Source organism: Balaenoptera ricei, chromosome 14 (assembly GCF_028023285.1).
Source record: "Balaenoptera ricei isolate mBalRic1 chromosome 14, mBalRic1.hap2, whole genome shotgun sequence".
NCBI lineage: Eukaryota > Metazoa > Chordata > Mammalia > Artiodactyla > Balaenopteridae > Balaenoptera > Balaenoptera ricei.
In genome coordinates, this window is record NC_082652.1 from 17,082,408 (window position 1) to 17,108,919 (window position 26,512).

The window sequence follows — 26,512 nt, forward strand, 5'->3', positions numbered from 1 at the left end:
TACTCCATAAAAACTGCACAGAGCAGTGTCTGCTAATGATAAGCACTCAATGATAACTATTATTATTAACACTGAAATGAAATATTAACAATGATTTATATTAATTAATAAATGACAATGAAATGAAGTAATTGTATGAGGAAGTGCTGTAAAGTGATATTAAATGTAAAGTATTGTCATTATTATCATTATTAGGAGATTGAATAAGAGCCATAAATAAATTGATATTAATACTAGAATAAGAACTATAACTTACGAGTCAATAAAGGAATTCCACAGGTATTCCAATGTTTGGATGCATTATGAGTGGTATATATTATTATTAGTGTACTAAGACCAAAACCTGTACTGCAAGTCCCATCATCCTGTAAGATCTCTCACACATTGAGGAAAAAAAAGGAAAAAAAAACAAACAAAAACCCATTGGACCCGGATGTAGGCAGAAAACTACATTTCCCAGCGTGCTTCACGCCCACATCTCCGCTATATATATAGTTCATCCGGGTTCTTCGAGATGCTGTTTGGCGACTCGTCGCCATTCCCAGAGCAGCTCGGCCTCGGCCCAGGGGCGAGTGTCGGTCGCTGTGTCGGAGACACTTGTCCCCGACACCAAGACAGCCAGCCCTCTCCCCTGCCCCGCGGCGGGAGAGCGTGTCCGGCCGGCCGGCGGGGCTCGCGCACCCTCCCTCGCCTCCCCTTTCCCCGCAGCCTCCGCCCCGCCAGGCCCGGCCCGGACCTCCGAGCCCCGGCCTCCTCCTCCTTCTCGGTCACCGCCGCCGCCGGGCTCAAGAGCCTCGCCCGCCGCTTCTCCTTCCAGTTTGAGAAACCGAGGAAGGAAACAGGGAAAAATGTCGCCATGAAGGCCGAGAACCGCTGCCGCCGCCGACCCCCGCCGGCCCCGAACGCCATGAGCCTGGGTCTCCGCCGCGCCCGCTCCGCTCCGACCGCCGCCGCCGCCGCTAAGGCCCCCTTTGATGCCGCAGAGCTCCCCCAGCGCCGCCGCCACCGCCTCCGACATGGACAAGAACAGCGGCTCCAGCAGCTCCTCCGCCTCTTCGGGCAGCAGCAAAGGGCAACAGCCGCCCCGCTCCGCCTCTGCAGGGCCGGCCGGCGAGTCTAAACCCAAGAGCGGTAAGGGCGGACCCCTGTGGCGGTGGGCGGGGGGCGACTGCTCCTAATGCTGGGGAGGATCCTCGCTCGTGTGCCAGCTGGGTCACCCAGGGACAAGCTTCGCTTTCTACTATTCATATCTTTCTCTTTTCCATGGCTCCCATTACTTTTAGTTAACACTTAATGAGAACTGTACTGCGTGGTTTTAGTACATCCTTGCATTAAAGCTCGAAATAGCTCGGTGAAGTAGGTGCTATTCTTATCCCCGTTTTGCGGATGAGGAAATTGAGGCTCAGAAAAGGTGAGGTCACCACCTAGTATGTGTAGCAGGCCTGAAGACCTGGTTTGTCTGACGCATCAGCGTACGCTCCTAAAACCACTAAGTTCATTTACCCTTAATGTTGAATTAGAATTGGGTAGTGTTCAAGTTTAAACAGGGGAGAGTGGGGCCCAGAGATTTGTTAAATTCAAATCTCATGTTGAATAACCTGGTCCCAGATCTCCTCAGATGAAGAGGACTCATCTTTGAATGGCTTTGTTTAGTGTGGAGTAGTGGTTAAGAGAACAGTCTCTGGATTCAGTCTTTTTAGGTTTGCCAGACCTTGAGTGAGTGTCTCAGTTTCCTTACCTGTAAAGGTGGAGAAAATAAATTAACTTAGGAAACAAATGAACTAATGCTTAGAGTACCTGACACCTGTTATGCACCAAATGCACATCATGTCTATTTCCTTGTTAGACTAGGGTGGTGTCGTCTTATGGGGAAGATTTTGTCATTTCTGTAGTCATGCCTCTCAATATTAAAATATGACCATCATGATGATAATAGCTACGATTTATTGAGGGCTTACCATGTGCCAGGTACTGGGCTAGGCTTTTACCTCTTTTTTCAATACTCCAGTCACCTGTCCAGCAGGGTGGAATTGTTCACATCTAAAGAAGGAAAAAGGTGAGAGGCCAGGAGTTCAGGAGTTGGCAGAGTCTGGAGTTGAATGTCTTCGTCTTACTTCAAAGCTCTGCTCTTTTGTATTTTGATTATATTAGCAGTAATAGGAAATGTTTTCAGTGGGAATAGTGGGGATGTGTGGCAGAGAGGGGAACATTTGGAGTCCCCAAATGTGGAACTCCAGTTGTTTAAAACTTCCAAGATTAAGAAAACTGCAAGGCTGACTTAAAAACCAGAACAACTGTAAGGCTGAGTTGAGTTCAGAGTTTTTCTGCTGGATATAGCAAACTTGTTTACCTGGTACGTCAAGGTCTTCTAGAGCTTGCTTTTGGAACTCAGGTGGAGACCAGTTGTCTTGATAAAAATGAATGCTTTAAATATGTAAACAGGGATGAGTGTAGACTCTCAGGCCACGTCAGGCAGTATTATGTAGACTAATTTTGGGGTTTTGCACATGCGTGGGTTTATCGGAGATCTCCCCTAGAGATAGAGGTTTGCCAGTCCTCTTGGCCAGTGTTGGAACTAGTTTAGAACAGTCTGCATATTTTTCAGTGTAGCTGATAAATAACTTTTGCATTCTATTCCTAGATGTTAAAGATTCTGGTTCTCCAGCTATCTTAATTCTCAACTAATTTTCTGGGGCTCCTGTTTAAGCCACTAACATACAGTCATGAGTCAGTTGCAGTAAATGCCTTAAGTTGATTTATTATTTAGTGAAACAGTAGGTGAAAGTTTGCCCCAACTCAAACAAAATAAAACAGCAACAAAACTGAGGTATGTAAGGCATTTTACTTGTATTGTCCTGACTTTGAATATGTTGATTAGTGGAACTAACTCTCATTACGCAACAGGATGATACAGAATTCTATTGTGGTTTGACCAAAGCAAATATTTGTCAGTGTTAACATTTCAGTCAGACTTGTATAGAGTATTAATTGCTAGGTTCATTCTGACTAAAGTGAATTTTTTTTTTTTTTTTAAGCAACTACATAAAGGGACTTCCCTGTTGGTCCAGTGGTTAAGACTCCACGCTTCCACTGCAGGGGGCACGGGTTCCATCCCTGGTTGGGGAACTAAGATCCCGCATGCAACGCCGCACGGCAAAAAAAAAAAAAAAAGAAAACCATAAAATACTCTTTTTTTTTGGCCGCTGCTGCCATGGGGCATGTGGGTTCCTTAGTTCCCCAACCAGGGATGGAACCCATGCCCTCTGCAGTAGAAGCATGGAGTCTTAACCACTGGACTGCCAGGGAAGTCCCCCTCTCCCCCCCACCCCCAAAAAAACATAAAATACTTTTAAAACACTATTCACCTTATCAATTGAAAGCTTCTGAGGAAGGAAGTAAAAACTCACGGAAAGGACTTTTTTGCTGGGCTTTATGAAATACACAGGTGTGCCCTCTGGTAGCATTAGTTTTTGTTTAATGTGTTTGTAAGAGAGCTTGAATATGTTTGCCATTGCTATTGCATACTTTTCTGGCTACTGCTATGTATATTCCCTTAGCAAAAAGGAAGGATAGGCCTGTAGCTAAATAGAGTTCCTCATCAACCATAATCACCTGTTTGCATTTAGCAACAAATTCAAAGAGAGTAAATAGAGATTAAAAATGGCTTAGGAAGCTAGATATTGGCTAAAGTTGAGCTGAAAGGTAGCATATACTGCCTTAAGAACATTACAACTAAGACTAATGCTACCACAGCCGATATTGTTCAGGACCTCTTACACAGTGAATTCTACTTCTAGATGGCTGCTCTAACAAAAGAGTAGATTGAAATTCTGCATAATTCCGTAAAAAGATTTCTGTAGGATTTCAGAAGCTGACTCAACGCTTGATGTACTTGATTCAGCTGGAAATTGTTGAAGGGACCTCTTGAGTTTCATGGTACTGAGGTGAAGGAAGAACAGGAAAGGTGAGGTGAAAAGACATGACTTACAACTTGTCTTTCTGTTGTTAAAGTAACAAGAACAAGAGTTTTTCAGTTTTTAAATATTTAATTCCTTTTTTCACTCTCCTTTCCCTACCTCACATGAGAACAAAACCTTTGGTTTCTATTCTCTAAACCATGTGTATAATAAATGGTCATTTGCTTCCTAGTTACATGATTAATATACTTGAGTCTTTGTTCCTGTGACTGGCTTAAGTTTGCCCTTCATGCACACAGGAAATAAGTATATTTGGCTAACAGGATTTACTTGATCTTTCTGGCCAGATTGGCATACCACAGTTTCTTTGCCTTGGCTAATTGCTTCAAACATTCGCATAATACTCCTTTTCTTGGATCTGTTCCTACAGTTTTGTTCCAGTAGGGCTAAGATGTAGTTCTAAGAACGTTCAACAGTAAATATCCCAGGAATGTAGCCCAGAGGAGAGAGGTGGATTAGAGTTTGGGGAAAGTTGTTTAGAAGGAGCAAAGAGGGGCTTCCCTGGTGGCACAGTGGTTAAGAATCTGCCTGCCAGTGCAGGGGACACGGGTTCCATCCTGGTCCGGGAAGATCCCACGTGCCGCAGAGCAGCTAAGCCCGTGTGCCACAGCTACTGAGCCTGCGTTCTAGAGCCTGCGAGCTACAACTACTGAGCCCACATGCCGCAGCTGCTGAAGCCCACGTGCCTAGAGCCCATGCTCCACGATAATAGAAGCCACTGCAACTAGAGAAAGCCCGCACACAGCAACAAAGGCCCAACAGAGCCAATAAATAAATAAATACTAAAAAAAACAAACAGTAAACTGATTTAAAAAAAAAAAAAAAGAACAAAGAAAGTAAAAAGAGGCAAGAGAGAGACCTGGCTGTTTGGGGGCAAACAGTGGACCCTGGCCCGGAACCAGTCTCTTGCCCCATCCTTCTGGGTGGGGGATGGTACTGCCATGGAGGTTAAAGGAAGGTCAGGTATTATGAAGCAGTTATTTTGAGGTTGGTGGTGTGAAGCACTGTCCTGACACTCTTCCTCTTATATTCCGATACCAGAAGCCAGGTTACTAGGGGTAATCTGCTCTGAAGAAAGCCTCTGAGCTGTAAATGGACCTGGAGGTTTTGATGGCTTTGAAAATTGAGGTGACTTAAAGCCTTCAATAAACACCATTTAGGGAAGTTAAAAGAATTTCCAGGCTGGTTGGCTTGAGTCCTTGGTTTCTGTGGCTTTTTGAAAGTCTAATAGGTGCTCTTGATAGGAATTTTAGATTTATTAATAATAGGCTTTCAAATAACAACAGCAACTATGTGCCAACCACCATGGTAGGCATTTTACAGAAGTTTTCTCTTAGTCCTCATGACTCTATAAGGAGGGAGGGGAGAGGATTAGCCCTATTTTACTGACGAGAAAACCAGGAGTTAGAGTAATTGTCCAAGTAAATTCCTAAGAAGTCCCAGGCAATGTTACTAAATACACTTTATATAAATTCACTTAACAAGCAAGTAACTTATTGGCATATGCGTCATTCCTGATACCCCCTCTCTCTTCCTTTCATTCAGAATTACTAATTTCAGCTGGATTCAGTTATCAGTTGATTCTGTAGTAAGGCCATATGTTGCCCCTCCAGAGGTGCTTGTCAACCGCTTTGGACGATGGGTAAGCAGCTTGCTTGTGACATAGCATGAATCAGCGGCAGAAACTTCCTGGCTGGTATTCTGATCTCTAGACTGTGCCACCTGTTACAACTACAGCTAGAAGTGTTGATGATGCCAAATTTTTTAACTGAAAAGTTTATGGCCTGTAATTTGGTAATCCGGGGGAAGAGACTGAGATATGCTTACTGTTACTTGGTGGAGACCTTTCTCTTAGGGAAATGTGGGACAGCTGAGACACAGTGGATTAAGTTTTCAAGTCTCTTGAAACTAGGATCCTGTGTTCTGGATTTGAGCCATTTAACTAATGGTCCATTTTGGAATGTGTCTTGACAGTTTTTGGCAGTTCTCAGCTCTGGGTGTGCATTAGAATCTCCTAAGGACCTTTTTTTTTTTTTTTTTTTAAGTAAGGATGTGTGGGGCTCTTCCCTAGCAATTCTTTCTGATTCTTTAGGTCTGGTTTGGGCCCTGACATAGTTTTAAAAGTCTCTGCAGATGATTCTCTTGTGCAGCCAGGATTGTGAACAACCACTTTGAAATTTAAAACTTTCAACAGAGAATATGTGTGTCCTAGGAACTTAGTTTGACTTTTTTGTCTGTTTTCCAAAATCTAAAGCAGATCACCTCATTGCTATCTCCTATTAGAGAAAGGAGGACAGATTCAACCCCCAACTTATTCACATGTATATTCTGGCAAGTTGCCTGTAGGACACCTCAAAAATAGCACTCCGAGTTTTATCTCTGGGTCCCAGACCTGACTGTACCTTCAATCTTTAGCTGCCTGGGTCTAGAGATAAGAGCCAGCCTCTCACTTTAGATGTCTGACTTCATGCCTGTAGGTAAGTGAAAGACAAGATGAGGGAGTGGATTTTAGCAACTAAAATCATGAATCCTTATGTGGTCAGTTGTAATGTTTTAGAAGTGAGCAGTTCACTGTCAGCAGTTCTGTAAGCATTATGAAACCGTTTCCTTGCCAGTGTGGTAATAAGTGAAGAAATGAAAACAGCCCTCCTCCTGAGTGCCAGCTTACCTTTTTGAGCCCTTGAAGTGTAGAATCTGGCTTTACCTAAATCTATGTCTAAATCTGTTAGGTCTTGAAAACAACAGGGTCAAATGCAGGATCATCTGAAATAGTCTTGGATAATATGGTTTGGGGAACATATGTTTCCTGCATATGCCTATCCTCTTCATAAAACCTCATTTCTTTTCATGGTAAAGTTAGCTGGGGTTCTGTATCCCTCTGAATTTTCTATTTATTTGAAATCTTACTATAAACTAATTCCATGGGTTGAGAGCAAGGCAGAATTTGAGATCTGAAGCTTCATTTTCTAATTGTTACCCTGATGCCATGTTTGACAGTAACTGTTGCGAACTGAAGTAGTAGGTAAAAGTCTAGTTCTTAAATTCTAACTTTTAAGCTCTGGTCACTTTCCCTAACTGAGATTGAAAGGTGGCTGGTAGGAGTGAACCCTAGCCTGGCAGTCTTTCTTCGACAGTCTGTTCTGTTTACAGTGCTGCCATCTCACATGACTATTTGGTCAGGTTTGGAGAGGATGGCATACCTCTCATTTATCCCATGTTGCTGGCAAACTGAGTGTGAAGTGGTTGCTTTGAAAATTTGGACTCTGGTTTATCAGCTAATGTTTCCTTTTCCCTGAGGATATGCTTCACCTTGAATTTATTTTTGTCGCTGTAAAAGAAGCTGGTCACCTTGTCTAGAAATAATTTCTTGTAGGTACTTACAGTTTTTTAATTATCCAAATTATTAGTATACAGAACAGTAATTCTGTTTACTTAGGTCAGAATCTTAGAGCGTGAGGCCTGAGCACAAGAATCCCTTAATAGCTCATCTGGGTGATTCCTACGAACTGTAGGATTGAGAACCCTGTTTTAGGCCAGCGCGAACAGCTTCATTTCCCAGAGGTAAATGTCATTAACAGCCTGCTCTGTTGCCTTTCCAGACATGTTTCTATTAATTATATATTTTTAACATAAACAGGATTAAGCTATATTTTGGCAGTTGGGAGGGGTTGTAGTTTCTGAGGCTCATGCTGGAGTCTTTTTTTAAATTTTATGTATTTATGTATTTATGTATTTATGTATTTATGTATGTATGTATGTATGTATGTATGTATGTATGTATGGCTGTGTTGGGTCTTCGTTTCTGTGCGAGGGCTTTCTCCAGCTGCGGCAAGTGGGGGCCACTCTTCATCGCGGTGCGCGGGCCTCTCACTATCGCGGCCTCTCTTGTTGCGGAGCACAGGCTCCAGACGCGCAGGCTCAGTAATTGTGGCTCACGGGCCTAGTTGCTCCGCGGCATGTGGGATCTTCCCAGACCAGGCTTGAACCAGTGTCCCTGCATTGTCAGGCAGATTCTCAACCACTGCGCCATCAGGGAAGCCCGCTGGAGTCTTCTTGACTTTATAAACTACCACCCCTTTAAAGTTTGAGGGTAAGCCTAATGGACTTCTTCATCAAAAGTCCCCCAACTTCTGTTTTCTCTGTTTTTGCTTTTAAAGCCATTAAAGTAGGGTACAGACTTGATTTGGTCAGATTTCTGTGATGAAATAAGGCAAGATGGAGTGAGTGAAGGGACAAGAAATATTAGTCTTTTTTTGTCCAAAAACTAATTTGGGGACCTTTCACCGTTATTTACTTGGTATGGTTCTCAGGTTCTCAGATAGGTTTTATTTTGCCCCCCCTCCCCCGCTTTTTTTTTTTTTTTTTTTTTTCCCCGCTTTTTTTTTAAAGCTGGTAAACTTTGGCACATGTTAAATGTGTCTGGTCAGGGTTCTTTGTTCAATTTGGACAAAATAATCTATGCAGTTCAGCTCCGCAGTAGAAAAAGTGGGGCAAAGAATACAAACGGGCTCTTTACACAAAATACAAATGGTTAACAGACTAAAAAAATGTTTGTTGCTAGTCATCAGAGAAATTCAAATTCGAAACAAATTATTTTGACCCTTCAATTTAAGAAAGTTTATTCAACTCAGTATTATAAAGAATGTAGTAAACTAGATGTTCTCTCTTATACTGTTGTTAGAATATAAGTAAATTAGTATGGTTCTGGAAAGCAACTTGAGGATGTGTAAAAGGCTTTATGATCATACTTAATCTGCTAATTCTACTTTGAGAACTTGACATAATTATACACACAGGCCTCTGTATAAAGAGGTTCCCAATACTATCATATTAAATAAACAAAAAGTCAGAAGCCACCTAAATGTACAACAAATTGGTTATGTTACGCCGTAAACATATGGTAGACAACAGTGTGGCCATTAATCATGTTTTTGAAGCCTAAGGGTGCATGCAAATGCTCATGGAGTAATAGGTGGAAGACAATATATCTTATATGCCTGTCATTCTGTGGAAGATGTGTGATGAGTGTATAAAATGGAGAATAAAAGGAAATTAAACACTTCATAGGTTGGTATTCCATAGGCACTGGCGAATTTATTCTTGTTTCCAAAATTGAACATATGTTCTTGTAACTGGAGAAAAAAAGCAAGAAGCAGTTTTTAAAAGGGTATAACTTTACGCTGATATACTCTTAGAGTCCAACTTCTTTTGTTTTGTCAATTTAATAGCTTCTCAGTTTGACCTCTAAAACGTATGTAAATACTGTTTTGCTTTTGTGCCTTCTGTATATCTGCTAAGACCTAGGCCACACCATTGCGGTATAGGGTCTAACTGTGTTGTAGTAATTTAAGAAGAATGCCTTCTGTCCTGCCTCCAGATAAAGTACTTTTCCTCAATATAGATAGGCTGTTCTTTTTCTGTCACTCTGTCTGAATGGACTTTTATCAATACAAGAGCAGTGATTAAGCTCTGTTACAAAGAAAGACATTGTGAACTGAGAGTCTATGTGGTTTGATCTGTATTGTGTCCCTCCTGAGGGAGGGACCCTTTAGGCTTCATTCCAAAAGCAAATTTTTTTTTCACCTTACTGTGTAATGTCTTGCCCAAAGCACTGATGCTCTGGTCCAACCCAGATTTCTTGGAGGTCATGGAAGGGCCTACTTACCTTTGTTTAAACACAATTTTGTTGGGAGGTGGAGAGCAATTCGCCAAGTATATGTATCGTTTCTTAACTAATTTTTTCACGTTTCTTGCTTTCAGATGGAAAGAACTCAAGTGGATCCAAGCGTTATAATCGCAAACGTGAACCTTGCTACCCCAAAAATGAAAATTTTATCAACCAGTCCCGTCGTTCCAATTCACAGAAAAGCAAAACTTTTAATAAGATGCCTCCTCAAAGGGGCAACGGCAGCAGCAACAAACTCTTTAGCTCTTCTTTTAATGGTGGAAGACGAGATGAGGTATGGAATTTAGAATGTCCTTTCTAGAACATAAGCATGAGGTCTGATCCCCTATCCCCAGTTTGTTAGTGGTTGGGCAGGGGTGGGAGCAAGAGGTCCCCCCCTTTCTGACTTACTTGAGTAGTTGAGGATTAACTAGGTTTGGAACTTTGCCTCCTTTCTTCCCTTGAAGGTTATGAACATTTTCTTGGAAGACATTGTAATCATGGATTGTGAGAAATTATAGCAGATTTCGGGTACCTTAATTAGTATCATCCTTTAAAAAAATTTTGTGTCATCCTTTTATTATCACTCTTGATTTATAGGTACCCTTTGGAATATTTAGGTAATAAAATGGCATTAATTAATGACATTAATTTGCCCTATATTATCTAGAAAAATGTAAAATGCTATATATCCTTAGTCCCAGGTACTCTGATTTTAGGAGTTTCTTAGATATCTTTCTGTAAGTGCATAAAGACTCATGTACAAGGGAGGTCATCGCAACATTGTTTGTAGTTGCACAATTTAGGAAACAGACTAAATGCTATCAAAGTTAAATGTATTATTGGTTAATTATATTATCCTGCTGTTTGAATGTTCCATACTATGTAACCAGTATAGAACAAGATTTAATGGATGCACTAATGGAAGAATTCATTCACTCACCAGAAATTTATTCCTCACCTACTATGCACTAAATATCATTTAGAGTTTGGAATACAGCATTGGGTGGAGCTTATAATCTAGTTTGGGGAGACAATAAACAAATTGTTATATAATAAATACAATTATTAAATTTAAAAAAAGTAGACTGAGAGCGGTAAAGGGATAGAGAGTAACAAAGAGTAGTTTTAGGAGGTGGCTAAGGAAAGCTTCTCTGAGGAGGTGAAAGCTTCTCTGAGGACTCTCTGAGTCCTGAATGAAGCAAGGGAGCACACAGTAGAATTTGAGGAAGGGTGTGTTAGCAAGAGCGAATTTACAAGTACAAGGGACCAGAGATGGTAATGTTTTTCGTGTGTTTGAGGTAAAGCAAATAGGCTATTATGGGTGGAGAAGCAGGAAATGAAGCCAAAGAGTAAGACAGAGGGATCAGATCACATGGGCCCTTGAAGGACTTTGGCTTTTGTTCAGAGAGATGGGAAGCTTTTGGGGGGCTTAAGAAGAGAAGTAAGGTAATCTAATTTGGAGTTGTAAAGGGGAGAGTGGAAGCAGGGAGACTAGTTAGGAGCTTATTAAGGTATTCCTGGTGAGAGTGATTGAAACAGTGATAGTGATGAGAGGGGATCATATTTGGGGAGATAGTTGCAGGTAGAGCCAGGAGGACTTTTAAATAGATTAGATGTGGGGTTTGAGCAGAGAAATAAATGACTAATGTTTTTGGTAGGGGCCCAATTCAGGTACTGTTTGCTGAAATGGGGGCAAGTTCAAGAGGAGTACAGGGTTTTGGGATGGGGAGGGAAGAGGGATGTTTAGATAAAGAATGTCATTTGGAAGTGTTAATTTGCGTTGAGATGCCTGTTGAATCTCTAAGTATAACTGAGTCGAGTTCAAGGAGGAGACCCTGGCTAGAGAGCTGTCCATGTATGTACACTTGGTGTTTGCAACTATGGAACTAAGTAGGATCATTAAGGAGTGAGTGTTGCAAAAAGGGAATAGATTCAAGGACTGAGCCTGGAGTCAGGATGATAAGGAACCAGCAAAAAGGGAGGAAGAGAACTGAAAGCCATTTGGAGAAATGGCTTGTTTTGTCCTGTGCTGCTATTAGGCTGGGTAAGAAGATTCGGGTGGAAAGTTGACCATTAGATTTGGAAATGGGAAGGTAGTTTAGGTTTTTGGCCTTGCGCTGCTTTGGTGGAGTAGTGAGGACAAAAACCTGATTGGCATAGCTTTAGAGAGGATATGAAGAAGAAACAGCAAGTTTAGATAGTTACTTTCTAGTGGTTTTGCTCTTACAGGGGACCAGAGAGGTGAGGCAGTAGCTTGAGGGGAATGTGAGGTCAAGATAGATTTTAAGCTTAGAGAAATGCAGCATATTTCTGCTAATGGCATTGTTCTGGTAAGAGGGAAAACGTGATGCAGAGGAGAGAGAGAGAATTGCTAATAGTGTCCTTGAGTTCCTGAGGAGTTGGGGTCTAGTGCACAGGTGGAGGAGTTGGCTTAGGAGCTTCGCCAGTTCATCCACAGTAACAAGAGGAAGGCAGACTGCTGGTAGGAGCACGTTGGAGTTCTTTTCTGATTGTTCTTACTGTCTCAGTGAAATGTAAAAGATGAGCCGAGAGAGGACTGGAGGATTTGTCTGGGCGTCGGGGGGAATCCGTGGAGCACAGAAGTGTAATAGGATTGCAGTATGACCGCCGGGCCGCACAAAGGTCTACTTTAGTGAGGCTGGTTGGTATGGTGTGGTTGTGTTCTTTAGCCATGTTTACTTGCTCTGATGCCGGTGTGGATTAATTGGGAAAGTTTTGCCCGGTGAGTACAGCTGACAAAGAGAAGAGGGCAATGGAATAGGATCAGAGCCAAATAAGGAAAGAAAATTTGGGGGGAGGGTGTTGGATCACTGGTTTGGAGATCCCAGTGGAGGTGAAAAGTTGTTAGAATCAGAACTAAAGGAACGGAAACAAGCTGAGAAAGGAGTGTTACTGGTAGGGTGCCCAAAATTAAGATGGTGGAAGAGGTGCAGTTATTACCACCGTGGTCTAGACTGTAGAGCAGTGCCATCCAGTAGAAATGCTAAGATAGAAATGGCAAGCCAAATATGTAACAAAGTTTTCTAGTTGCCACAGTAAACAAGTAAAAACGATGAAATTAATGTTAATATATTTAATCCAGTATAGCTAAAATGCTATTTCATGATGTGGTACTGGCCACATTTCAAGTGCTCAGTAGCCATCATATCTGGATAGTAGTGGCTGCTTTGTTATGACAGCACAGCTCTAGATGGTATGCCCATGGGAGTGGGTGGCAGAGGTAGAGTGGAGGGCAAGCTGATTGGAGGAGAGGAAGTCAAGGAACTGAGAGGTGAACGTGTTGGAAGTGTAATCAGGAATTATGATGGGCAGTATTAGAGACAGTGGGCCAGTTAGGGTAAAAAGATGAAGGTAGAAGGTTGAGAACGTGGGAAATTTTGTTGAGTGAACACGAGCTCTTATCTCAGTTTGGGGCATTGGGGTGGAAGACTGATTAGGGGAGGCAGAGCCATATGGAGATGAGAGTCTAAGGGGTGAGAGATAAGGGATGACCTGGAAGTCTTGGGCTTCCTCTGGTGAGTTACATAAACAGTGAGGGGCAGGTGTTGTCTCCCAAGATCTGTTAAGATAAAAGGAGATTGCCTAACTGTGTGATATGCCACTGTATTTAATCATAAAGGTCGTTTGTATACTCTGATTCCGTATTCATAGAATATCTCAGAGGGTATATTGGTTGCCTCTGGAATAGAAGGTATCTTTGGCTGTATCCCTTTTTGTACTCTTTTTGCCCTCACCACGAGGCATGCGGGATCCCAGTTCCCCATCGACCAGGGATTGAACCCACGCCCCCCTGCAGTGGAATCGCGGAGCCTCAACCACATGACTGCCAGGGAAATCCGCTTTTTTGTACTCTTTAGATTTCTTTATCATGTATATGCAAGTGCTGCTTATTAAACTCTAAATTTGACTTTACTAACAAGCAGCAAAAGCCTTAAATTTGCATTTCCTTTGACTCAGTAATTCCTACTCTACGTTCAAAAGAAATAATTGTAGGTGCTCAAATATTTGTGCACAAAGATCTATCAGCTGTTTATCATAGCATTATTTTGTTATTGCTGGAAAAGCCATGAGCAATCTGTGTCCTACACTAAGGCATTATAGTATACCCATCGTAATATAATGGTATATAGCTATTTAAAGTTACTCTTTAGGGACTTCCCTGGTGGTCCAGTGGTTAAAGACTTCGCCTTCCAATGCAGGAGGCGCGGTTTGTTCCCTGGTCGGGGAGCTAAGATCCCACATGCCTCACAGCCAAAGAACCAAAACATAAAACAGAAGGAATATTGTAATAAATTCAATAAAGACTTTAAAAAAAAAATGGTCCACATCAAAAAAAAATCTTAAAAAAAATAAAACTGGCTTACCAAAAAAAATTTTTTTTTAAAGTGACTGTTCACTAGTATTTAGTGACAGGGCCAAGTGCCTATGATATTAAATGGGAAAGTGGGATTAGAAAATGCACTAGCTGACTTATAGCAGGTACCTGTACCAATTCAATTTGGGAACGTCAAGAGGACCACAAAAGCTCCAACACAATAAATCTTCCATCTCTGTGCGATGGTATTTTTCATACGTGGTTTCTTGTCACTTTCTAAGCTGTTTCTGAATGTGCTGAGTGGATTTATTTCTGGACACAGAGCTAGTCTGCCTACATGTTCTAATTCTGTCAGTTTTAATTAACAATGAATAGCAGTGTGTGTCTTAGACAGGAGGTCTCTGGAAGGATCCTGAAGCCTATGGCAGTTAGTAGCTGCCTGCAGGCCGCCTCCAGAGCACAGTTCCACAGATTCACGTTGACCAGAAACAAACCAGAGAGCAAGTAGCTAACAAGAGTGAAGGTGTAGGAGTCTTATGGGACTGTGGAAAGATTAATCCAGTAAGTAAATCTTTGTGCTTCAAGATAGCTAGAGGAGTTCATGCTGGGTTTTGTCATTTAATGGTTAATTGCCACTTAGGGCAGTCTAAATAGTTTATAAGTAATTGTATGTTAGAGGCTCTTTTTCTCTTTTTCATTCCCATCTAGATCTTAGGTAGACTTTTGCATTACCACATCCTAGGAGAATTGTTTACTAAATATAAGCCTGTGTTTTATTTAGTTAATATTTTAAGCCGTGTAGAAGGAGGGGTTGTGCAGGTTTCTGCTGTCATTTAGCAAGTGTCATCCTAATCTAAAATCCTCTGATTTATTCTCATTCTCTCTAGGTAGCAGAGGCTCAGCGGGCAGAGTTTAGCCCTGCCCAGTTCTCTGGTCCGAAGAAGATCAACCTGAATCACTTGTTGAATTTCACTTTTGAACCCCGTGGCCAGGCAGGTCATTTTGAAGGCAGTGGACATGGCAGCTGGGGAAAAAGGAACAAGTGGGGGCATAAGCCTTTTAACAAGGAATTGTTTTTACAAGCCAAGTGAGTATGGCTACTCTTAGGAGGGAAGTGAAATTGAGCCTTTGGGCATTTATGGTGCAAAGAGGCTTCGTTTAAACTACTGTGGGAGAGAGGCAGAAATGGAGTTGATTCTCTCTCTCTCTCTCTCTCTCTCTCTCTCTCTCTCTCTCTCTCTCTCACCTCGCTTTGAAAACACGGATGTGTTTCAAGTGGATGTTCTTGGTGCTCAGAAGAATATTTAGCTTAAATAAATAAATGCTAAAATTAAATAATGCTTTAGTATCATGATGAGGTAGTAAAAGTGTTTGCTTTGGAATTGAATCCAGATTTGAATCTTGTTTTGGCCTTCGACCTTGGGTAACTTACCTAACCACTTTGAGATTCAGTTTTTCCTCTATAAGGAGGAGAAATTACTTAAGGGAGAATCGAGTGCCAAGTTGGAGTGCTTGGCCTACATTTGCTCAAATACTGATTCTCTTTTGTTTCCTTTTGTGTGGCATTAGTTATAATGTAAGGTTTGACCTTGGATCTAGACTGAAGTAACCATTTAGTACTTTATATAAACTGGTGAGAGTTCCCTGGTGGCCTAGTGGTTAGGATTCCGGGCTTTCACTGCTGTGGCCTGGGTTCGATCCCTGGTCAGGGAACTGAGAATCCCCTAAGCCGTGTGGCGTGGCCAAAATAACCAAAAAGCAAAAAACTAGTACTCAAAAGATTGAGTGGGGACAGTTTTTTCTACTGCCTGGAAGACTAGTGGTTTCTGGGGGTGAGGGAGGAGATCTGGCTTCCCTTCTGGTTGATGGAGCCACAGTCTGGCTTAATTTTAGTTCAGAGGAGGGCCTGCAGGCAGCTTGGCTGGGCCTGGAAGCAGAAGAAACAGAGTTCATGGATTTAGACGCCTACCCGCTGAGTCTTTGGATTCTTTCCAGAGCCAGGACTTGGAACTGAGGCTGAAGTCCTAGTTTAGTGCTTCACAAAGCATGGCTGCTAATGGCCTGCATTTGATTTCTAAGTGAAGAGATGATGAATTTCTGCTGAAGGCTTGTTGGTGGATTCTGACAGTCTGCCTTTTACTTGTCTCTCCCTGTTTTTAGCTGCCAGTTTGTGGTGTCTGAAGACCAAGACTACACAGTTCATTTTGCTGATCCTGATACCTTAGTCAACTGGGACTTTGTGGAACAAGTGGTGAGTAGCTCAGCTAAGCTTATAACCTGTTAGTGGGAGAGAGAACTAAAGAAAGGGACCGTGGTGACAGCAGCTTTTGGCTGGGTTTACTGCTGATCCCCCTTTCTGCCTGGCCTTACAGTAGACATTTTCCAGAGATCAGTCCTGGTTTCTTCTGGAGTTCATTTTGTGGTAATTGGCTCTGGCCTGCAGGACTGGGTGTTGGAGGGCTCTGATCTGTAGGATAAAAGCAGTCCTGTCTACTACCTCTTCTCTTCTGGGAAGAAGTAATCAGGGGAATATGAGAACTCTGGTTACCCTCCTGACCCAGGATGGACTCATTACAGGGACACTGCTTCATTGGTAGCCATTTGTCGTAATCAGTATCAGATTAGGCCTTGGCCTTGTGACAGGTGAAATGAGCCACACAGCTGTACTTTGTCCAAGCTACTGCTGTGTTTGTCGTCTCTTGAAGTTATGGGCTCTGGGTATCCTCTTGTCACTCCTAGGTTATATGATGTAGTTTCAAAATGATGGACCCAAAGCCTGGACTCCCATTACTGTGAAAATTCATAAAATCATCTGAAAATGACATAGAAGGTCTACGAAACTTAGGTTTTATATGCATTGGTTTAAAAAAAAAAAGTAGAGACATATAGTATAAAGTGGAAGTCTCATTGACTCCTCTGTTGGAAATTACTGGTACATTACTTCTAGAACCTTTTTGTGCCTTTATGTATGCGTACATATAAATCTTTTTTTTGTAAATGGGATCATATATTGATTTCTGTCATTTTTTCCCTTTGATGTAGAACCCCCAAAATACCTGTTGTATAGTTGTTTTAGTATATTAAACTATTATTACTGTTTCCTTTATGATTTGCTTGAAGTGCTATTGTACATACACCTGCACTGTTGAACAGTTTTATGAAGATGTGTTGTTAGAGTTGTATAGGGATGGGGATGGAAGAGGAGAGGCTTTAACTTTGATAATCTCTAGTCAATTCTGAAAGTAGTTTAACTTGTGGTGGCATTTTGTTTCAGCGCATTTGTAGCCATGAAGTGCCATCTTGCCCAATATGCCTATATCCACCTACTGCAGCCAAGATAACCCGTTGTGGACACATCTTCTGCTGGGCATGCATCCTGCACTATCTTTCATTGAGCGAGAAGACCTGGAGTAAATGTCCCATCTGTTACAGTTCTGTGCATAAGAAGGATCTCAAGAGGTAAGACGGAGATATTTACTAGATTAGACCCCAGTCTGCTAACTCCTTGCCCTGCTACATATAAATGTCCATGTTACAGTGTTGTTGCCACAGAATCACATCAGTATGTTGTTGGTGATACCATTACAATGCAGCTGATGAAGAGGGAGAAAGGGGTGTTGGTGGCCTTGCCCAAATCCAAATGGATGAATGTAGAACATCCTATTCATCTTGGAGGTAAGTTTGGTTAATTTGGGGGCAGATAATGGTGGGTATATACCCTTTAAGGTTACTTGAATATATCTTTCTAGTGTCAGAGATTTAGCCTTTCAGCAAGCCATTTCTAGCATTTCCAAATTATTCATAGTGTTCCAGTAGGTTGGGGTGGAGTTTGCAGAAAGTGGTTTAACTCTTGGTTTCAAGTTTGGTTCAGTTGTAAAATGAAAAATTAAAATACATATAAAGCTTTGTTGAATAGTGTCTGGCTCTGTGCCCAGGTTTTGGGGGTTCCACAGTCAGCCAGTCTTGGCACCTGTCATCAAGGAACTCCGTGTCTCATAGAAGAGACAGACTGGTGGCCAGGCAGTTCGGATCTAGAGTGTGGGCAGTGCTTACAGTGGGAGAAGTGCAAGAGGTTGTATTCTCTGTATTCCACATGGAAATGAGCATTGAATTAAAGTGGCATTTCAATTTCTGGGCAAAAGAGATTTTTCAGTAAACAGTATTGAAACAATTGAGTCTTATGGAAAAAATAAAATGAAATTAGATCTCTATCTCATACCATTCATAAAAATCAATTTCTGATGGATTGAAGAATTAAATGTAACAAAATCCAAAACTTTTAAAAGAAAATACAAGAAAATATCTTTATAAATCCTCAGGTTTTTTACCTGGATGGAATTTTGAACCAGGCTGAAACCATAGATGCTATAAAAGAAAAAGATTGATGAATTTGATTTTATAAGAATAAAATCCAGCAAGACTCCTCAAAGTCAACAGGTGATAAATAAACTTAGGGGAAGATTTACACATTTAAAATACAGATTAATGTCCAGAACATAACAGGTGTTCTATAAATTAGATGAACAGTCTAGTAGAATAGGCTAAGCATCTGGCAAAGCATTTCCCGGAAAAGGATATCTGAATAACTCCAAGTATCTACAGAGGCTTAACTTTGCCTAGAGTTATGCAAATCAAAATGCCTATCATAGTCACTCTCACGCACGCACACGATGAAGCAAATATAGGCATACCTCGTTTTATTGTGCTCCACAGATACTGAGTTTTTTTTTTTTTTTTTTTTTAACAGATTGAAGGTTTGTGGCAACCCTGCTGTTGTCAGATGATGGTTAGCATTTTTTAGCAATAAAGTATTTTTTAATTAAAGTATCAACGTTGTTTAGACATAATGCTATTGCACACTTAATAGACTACAGAAGAGTGTAAACAAAACTTTTATATGCACTGGAAAACCAAAAAATTTGTGATCCACTTGATTGTGATGCTCACTTTATTGCAGTGGAACCAAACAGGCATATCTCTGAGGTATGCCTGTACTGGGTTTTGGCAGGGGTGGGGAATTGGGTACTCTTGTTCTTTGTAGGAGTTTAAATCGATACAGCCTTTTGTGTGTGTGTGGGGGGGGGTGGATTTGGTAGTATTTAAAATATGCACAACCTTTGATTTTGCATTTATACTTAAATATCATAAAGAAGTCATTTGTACCAAGGAGCATGTATAAGGATATTTTTGTTACAGTGTAATAGAAATTGGCAATAACCTAAATGTTCCACAAGAAACTTTCATTAGAGTATATCATGCTGTCGAACACGATACAGAAGGTAAAAATGAGATAGATCTGTATATTACATTTTAAAGTCCACAAAATCGGGGGGAGGGAAGTAAAGGAAATAAATCATCCATGATCCTTTTACCCAGAGGTACCCGCCAAACGTTAATTGTACAGTTTTCTTCTATGCGTGTATGTTTTTGTGAGATTGGGATTGTTTTCTTCTTTGGCATCTTTTCTTTCCCCATGTAATGTGGCTATTTCTCCGTGTCACTAAATGCCTCCTTCTTAGAAAAGCATTTTTAATGTCTACAGAATTCTCTTTAATGAATATACCATCATATCATTAACTGTTTCTTTATTGGACTTACTGTTTGGTTGCAGCTTTTCTGGTACTAAAGATAATGCTATAATTAATGAACATAGTTTTTTTTTTTTTTGGCTGCAACTCACCGCTTGTGGGATCTTAGTTCCCCAACCAGGGATTGAACCCAGACCCTCAGCAGTGAAAGTGCGGAGTCCTAACCACTGGACCGCCAGGGCGTTCTGAGAACATTAATTTTTTGACTACATCTTTGGTTTTCTTAGGATAGCTTTCTTGTGTTACGGGGTCAGAGTTACAAACCTTATATTAAGGTCATTGCTAAAAGTTTTTAAGGAAAACATGCTAAATCAGTCCATTTTCACTTTAGGAAAAAAGCTGTGTATGAACGTTCCTATTTAGTCACACAGCCATGAGCTTTTTTTTTTTTTTTTTTGGCTGCATTGGGTCTTCGTTGCTGCACGCGGTCTTTCTCGTTGCAGCAAGTGGGGGCTACTCTTCCTTGCGGTGCGCGGGCTTCTCATTGCGGTGGCTTCTCATTGCAGAGCACGGGCTCTAGGCTCGCGGGCTTCAGTAGTGGCAGCACTCGGGCTCAGTAGTTGTGGCACATGGGCCCTAGAGTGCGCAGGCTTCAATAGTTGTGGCGCAAGGGCTTAGTTGCTCCGTGGCATGTGGGGATCTTCCTGGAGCAGGGATCGAACCCGTGTCCCCTGCGTTGGCAGGTGGATTCTTAACCACTGTGCCACCAGGGAAGTCCGGCATTTCTGTCATCTTGTTGGCTTTCTTGTAGATGAACAGCACAGCCAGTACTCCAAATTGCTGCTGGCCTCGAAGGAGCAGGTGCTGCACCGGGTGGTTCAGGAAGAGAAAGCAGCACTAGAGCAGCAGCTGGCAGAGGAGAAGCACACTCCCGAGTCCTGCTTTATTGAGGCAGCTATCCAGGAGCTCAAGGTGAGACGATACACTGGAAATGGGACGGGGTGGTGGGGATTAGTTACTTCAGCCCCACGTTTAAGATTACAAGCGGGGAATGGCTAAAAAAGTAGGTTTGCTCTGGGCTTTGGTGATAGGAGGGAAGGGGTTGACCTAGGGATTTTTAAACTGCTCTCTGGAGCTGAAAGGAACAAGTCTAGGTGATCTTATAACTGAGACCCTTGAGTTTCTAGATTAGCTGTGTTCTTAATTAAGCAAGGTGGGTTTTTTTGTTCTTTAGGAAAACACTTGGATTTATTTTTGGAGATGTTTTATTTGAGGGACATTGGAGAAATTACTGTGGCCTCTCCAACGGGCTCTAGCAATGCCTGCTGAGGATTTTGGAGCATCAAGAATTATCCAAATACAGAATCCCTTATGTCCTGTATCCTCTACAATAGAGATTCTTAAACTGGAACAAGCATCAGAATCACTGGTTGTTGTGCTCCACCCTGAGGGACTGGTTCAGTAGGTCTGGGCTCAGTAAGCTTAGTAATTTGCATTATCCCAAGTTCCAGGGTGGCTCTGATGCTGCTCATCCCCAGATCACATTTTGAGAATCACTGACATATATTAGAACAATGAAAGCCCACATGAAAGGGGCTGTGCTAAGGTACTGTACTTATTTTTATCTCACTTAAGCTCCATAACCTGGTGTGATAGAACAACTATCCCCTTTCATAGATGAGGAAATGGAATCATGGGTTAGATAATTTACTTGAGGACATACAACTAATAAGAGGTGAAGCTGGTATTTGAATTTCTATCTCTCTGACTCATAAGTCCTCTTTGGGCAGCATTCTTTGTATTTATTGGGCTGGCCAAAAAGTTTGTTTGGGTTTTTGTAACATCCTACGAAAAACCCGAACGAACTTTTTGGCCAACCCAATACTTTTTAATTTCTTTCTGTAGTGCGGAGCATTTTTTCAAATGCATTTCAGGGAGAAGAAAAGCTGCGTAGAAGTAGAGCTGTCCGGGTTGAGGTGGGGGTTGCCCAGACTCTTATCTCCTGCACTGGGGCTCTCTCAAAGCTTCGTTCGTAAAAACTAGAAGACTAGTTCTGTGTCCTGGGATTTCTGTTCAGGAAGCTTTTTTGTAGTGTTGTCGTTATCTTTGTCAGAGATGCTAAGCAGAGTAACATCCCATTTGAGTACTAGGCACTTTTGCTTCCTGCTTCCCTTAAAGATTGAGAATTTTAAGTACTTAGACTCTTCCTTTTTGCCTTTTAACTTTTGCTCCTGTTGAGAAAGGCCATTGTAAGATTTGGCCCTTCAAACTAAGTATGTTTCTGGTTTTCTCTCCGGTGCTCTAGACTCGGGAAGAGGCTCTGTCAGGACTGGCTGAAAGCAGAGGGGAGGTCGCTGGTGTCGTGGCTGCTCTGGAACAACTGGTGCTGATGGCTCCCTTGGCGAAGGAGTCCGTTTTTCAACCCAGGAAGGTTAGTGTCCCAGTTACAGGCTAAATGGCTGCTGTTCCTCAAGTGCTGCTCTTCAGCTGTTAGGCCCTGTTGTGAGGTCTGAACTTTTTTGGGAGAAGAGGGAACTATGAGTATTTCCTATGTGCCTTTTAATTAATTATTAATTAATTAATTAATTTATTTTTAAATTTTTCCTATGTGCTTTTTCTATGTGTGTTCTTTCCCCAGTGATGTTAAATCAGTGAACGTGACAGCTAAGGTAAACCTCAAGAGAGCTTGTTTCCTGTGCCTGCCTTTGCCACATGTTCTTTCTGTGACCTACAGTTTGTCCCAACAGGGCATGCTGGAGTATCTGTCTGCTTTTGATGAAGAGACCGCAGGAGTTTGTCCTCTGGGCTCTCCTCCTCGTCCTCTTGCTCTCCCTCTGGTAGAGGAAGAGGAAGCGGTTTCTGAACCAGAGCCTGAAGGGTTGTCAGAGGCCTGTGAGGACTCGGAGTTAGCAGAAGACAATCTTGGAGAGGGGACCATTTGTACCGAGTCCAGCCAGCAGGAACCCGTCACCAAGCCAAGCATCACACGCCTGAGCAGCTCTCCTTGTTACTACTTTTACCAAGGTGAGTGTCCCTGAGGAGAAGGGCTGGGCTGCTGGCTAATGTTTCAGAGAAGTGGTCTGGCTCTCTAAGCAGAGGGAGGTGTTGCCGCTAGCTCCTGGGCAGCTGGGTCTGTTGTGCCTTTCAGCTTATGGGGGGGAGAGTTGGGCCTGGGATAAGGAGGGCCTGACTTGAGGACTGGCCAAGAGTATTGTGTGATAGAGCCACTTGTCTTCAGCGGAGGATGGGCAGCACATGTTCCTGCACCCCGTGAACGTGCGCTGCCTCGTGCGGGAGTATGGCAGCCTGGAGCAGAGCCCTGAGAAGATCTCAGCCACGGTGGTGGAGATCGCTGGGTATTCCATGTCTGAGGTAAGGGCCTGCCTTGCGAGGTGGAGGGGCAGGAAGCGGCATTAACCTAAATCTCTTTGTGGTGGGCCTAGCTGATCCAAGTTCACAGACTGTCAAGGCCTTTAGTCTTGAAAGGTTTTAAGTCTTTTTGTTAGTGATGGTGCCTGTGAATTTTTTAAAAGTTAAATGACCCTCCCCCACCATGCCAGGGTTCTGTTAGGTCACTCACCACTGCTCTCTGTATCACAGGTTCATTTATTGTGGTTTGGGAATAGAGATGTCTCCTACTTTCCGAGATGAGTTTGTTTTTGTTTCTCCTTATTGCTTGGGAGAAATGGCCAAGAAAACAAAGTCCTTGGAGGCTTTAAGGTAGCTTACACAAGCTCGTTATGAATTTTTGGCTTAGCAGGTACCTATGAATTAGTGTCTGATGATTTACATATGTGAATTTTTGCTCTTTGAGAGTTATCGTTGTATTGATCACAAATTTGTTAAAAGCCTTAAATTTAGAGATTGTTTAAGTACTATGAACTTTCCATCAAACATGCAGAAAAAGAATAAAAAGAAAATTAAATTAATGGCCTTCATTTTTTATTGTTTTAGGCCAAGCTTTGTTCAGTAGGGAAACCTGCTTTATCTGCCTTCCCAGTTATCATTAATTCAGTCAGTGGTTCCCAGATTTTTTTCCCAGTAAATAACTCTTATCTTCCTTATTCTCCCCTGTTTGTTGTGGTCCCCCAGAAAAGCTGAAACAGCTGATCAGCTTTAGATCATTCATTACCAGCCTCAATTCATTCATTTGCAGCACAAACCAAAAAACTGCTTTTGGTTGCTTATTCTACCTTATGGTAGGTTAATTGACAATTTCTATTCAGCTTTTCAAAAGGTGATAACTTGAGCAGTAACTCTTTGAGCCCCATTGCCATCTGAGAGGGTGTGGTATACTGCCGGATATCTGGGGTGGGAACCTCTGCTCTTAGAGTTAGGCCTGGTCTTAGTTGAGCATCGGTCCCTTTTCCCTTGTAGGATGTGCGACAGCGTCATAGATACCTCTCTCACTTGCCGCTCACCTGCGAGTTCAGCATCTGTGAACTGGCTCTGCAGCCTCCTCTGGTCTCTAAGGAAACCCTAGAGTTATTCTCAGGTGAGAATGCCCCCTACTTTGCTTCCCTTTTTAGTGGAGTTCAGGGATTCTTGTGACTAGAAACCCACAAGAGGAAGTAAGGAGCTTTTGTCATGAGTCTCAGAACCTCCTGATACACTCCATCCATTCATCCAATCCAGCTGGGCCCACTCGTGTGCCCTTAGCTACTAGCCAAGTGGGAGGAGTTAATGGCCAGGTTGTCCTGGGTCTGCCTCCTCACAACCTCACCAACCCGCAGATGACATTGAGAAGAGGAAGCGGCAGCGCCAGAAGAAGGCCCGGGAGGAACGTCGCCGAGAGCGCCGGATTGAGATGGAGGAGAACAAGAGACAGGGCAAGTGTAAGTTCAAGAACTCTCATCTGAATGATGAGCACAACTGTGCATCATTGTACAGAGATCCCGTGCCTGGGCCCAGGGGCCAGACTGTTTAGGTCCTATGTCAGGTCTGCCACTTGCTTTCTTCAGCTCTTAAATGTGAGTTGTGAGAGTACCTCCTTACTTGTAGGCTTACATGAGAATTAATGAGTTGATGTTGGTCAAAGTGCATAGCACATAGTAAGTTCATCCTTGGCATAGTGGGTGAAAAAAACCTGGGCGGGTGGGGGAAGGGAATTGGAGATCTGCTGCATGTTGGGGATAACTGGCCCTGTGCTCTCTGGATACATTGTTGGCCTCACCTTTGACTCTGGAGACATCTATACATAGCAAGTCTACCAGGAGAGTCTGAAATAGTAGAGACCTATTGACAAACTAGGAAATAAGTGCAGGAAGTTAGATTTGAGCTCTTTCATACCAGTAAGTAGAATCTTTTGATCTGGTTCTTAAACATAAGCTTCACTGAACCAAGGATTGTGTGACATGAGGGTCTAGTTAACCTCCTGAAAACAAGGAATTGAGTCCTTGGCTAGGGAAAGGACTTAACTATTTTGACTCCATGTGGTATGGTAAACATAAATTTTATTTCTTCAACTGGGATAAGTATATAGCCGGCATACCAATGTTGTGTAGCTGTTTAGCACAAGTCCTGAATAGTTGAGAAAAGTGATGTTTCAGGAACGAAGGCTTTTTTGTTTTAACTTTTTATTATGGAAATATTCAAACACAAGTATACAGAATATTGTAATTAACCCCCAGGTTTATCACCTAGCTTCAACCAAGAAGAGTTAGAACAAGGCTTTTATATTAAAACAAAGACATATTATAAAATGACAGTTACTATAAATTTGGGTTTTAAAGCTCTGTCTCCATCATTCAGACCCCTGGGGGATTCATACTGACTGTCCACAACTGTTGGAAAAGATTTGAGGAATTCTGTACGTGGGCCTACCATTCTCGTCTTTGCTTTGCAGACCCAGAAGTCCACATTCCCCTCGAGAATCTACAGCAGTTTCCTGCCTTCAATTCCTATACCTGCTCCTCTGATTCTGCTTTGGGTCCCACCAGCACTGAGGGCCATGGGGCTCTCTCCCTTTCTCCTCTTAGCAGAAGTCCAGGTTCCCAAGCAGGTAAATAGAGTTGGGATTTAAAGAATGAAGTTGACCACCAGCCACAGACCTTAAGCAAAGCCCTAGTGTCTGAATTTACAGCTGTGATCTCGGCATGGTGGGGGTCTTTAGGGGACTAACCTTACTTGGGTGGTTAATAGATTCCTGAGATCCATCAAATTCCTACCATTTGATTCACTTTTCCATTGGCTGTACCGACTTAGCTTCCAAAAACCTCAGGCAGCTCATACAGCAGGATGGTTAAACCTAGATTTTTCTCCGCAACCCAGCTGTTTTATTTCTAGTTTCTACCTTTAAGATACGCCCCGTTTGTGTAAACATCTTTATTTATGTCGTCTTATTTATGATAGGGGGAGAAAACAGCCTACAAAAGTCTACTGGTAGGGAAATGGCTAAATTACAGCATTTATACTATGAAATTCTTTACACCTACTGAAAAAGAAAATAGCTGTCTTCCTGAACTAATGGTTAGACCTTTAAGATAAAAGGAGGTTGTAGAACAAGACAAAACATGACACCATTTTTGGGTTAAAAAAGCCACACAAAACAAAGCATTTCAATATGGGTTTATATGTCTAAATGTATAGAAAAATACTGGGATGATTGTGTTCCAGACCGGGAGTGAGATCAGGATTGAGAGGCCTTCAGCCTTTTTTTTTTTTTTTTTTTTTTAACACCTTTATTGGCGTATAGTTGCTTTACAGTGTTGTGTTAGTTTCTGCTGTATAACAAAGTCAATCAGCTATATGCATACGTATATCCCCATATCCCCTCCCTCTTGCATCTCCCTCCCACCCTCCCTATCTCACCCCTCTAGGTGGTCGCAAAGCACCGAGCTGATCTCCCTGTGCTATGCGGCTGCTTCCCACTAGCTATCTGTTTTATATTTGGTAGTGTATATATGTCCATGCCACTCTCTCACTTCATCCCAGCTTACCCTTCCCCCTCCCCGTGTCCTCATGTCCATTCTCTACGTCTGTGTCTTCATTCCTGTCCTGCCCC

The 26,512-nt window shown here is 42.2% G+C and overlaps 1 protein-coding gene across 3 annotated transcripts in view; it reads left to right on the top strand.

Moving 5' to 3' along the window:
* Nucleotides 1-881: 881 nt before the first annotated feature.
* The window catches only part of RNF10 (ring finger protein 10), a 30,780-nt gene continuing 5,149 nt past the window's right edge, over nt 882-26,512 (top strand). For 2 of the 3 annotated variants that reach the window (XM_059895444.1, XM_059895446.1), the window contains exons 1-13: nt 882-1,131; nt 9,738-9,937; nt 14,869-15,068; nt 16,142-16,232; nt 17,256-17,440; nt 17,520-17,656; nt 20,321-20,481; nt 21,815-21,940; nt 22,257-22,533; nt 22,748-22,881; nt 23,887-24,004; nt 24,243-24,344; nt 25,355-25,510. In XM_059895444.1, the coding sequence (XP_059751427.1) occupies nt 975-1,131; nt 9,738-9,937; nt 14,869-15,068; nt 16,142-16,232; nt 17,256-17,440; nt 17,520-17,656; nt 20,321-20,481; nt 21,815-21,940; nt 22,257-22,533; nt 22,748-22,881; nt 23,887-24,004; nt 24,243-24,344; nt 25,355-25,510 (2,044 nt within the window). In that variant the 5' untranslated portion in view covers nt 882-974. Of the gene's footprint in view, nt 1,132-5,541; nt 5,620-9,737; nt 9,938-14,868; nt 15,069-16,141; nt 16,233-17,255; nt 17,441-17,519; nt 17,657-20,320; nt 20,482-21,814; nt 21,941-22,256; nt 22,534-22,747; nt 22,882-23,886; nt 24,005-24,242; nt 24,345-25,354; nt 25,511-26,512 lie in introns of those variants that run through there. The other variant, XM_059895445.1, reaches the window with a different exon arrangement.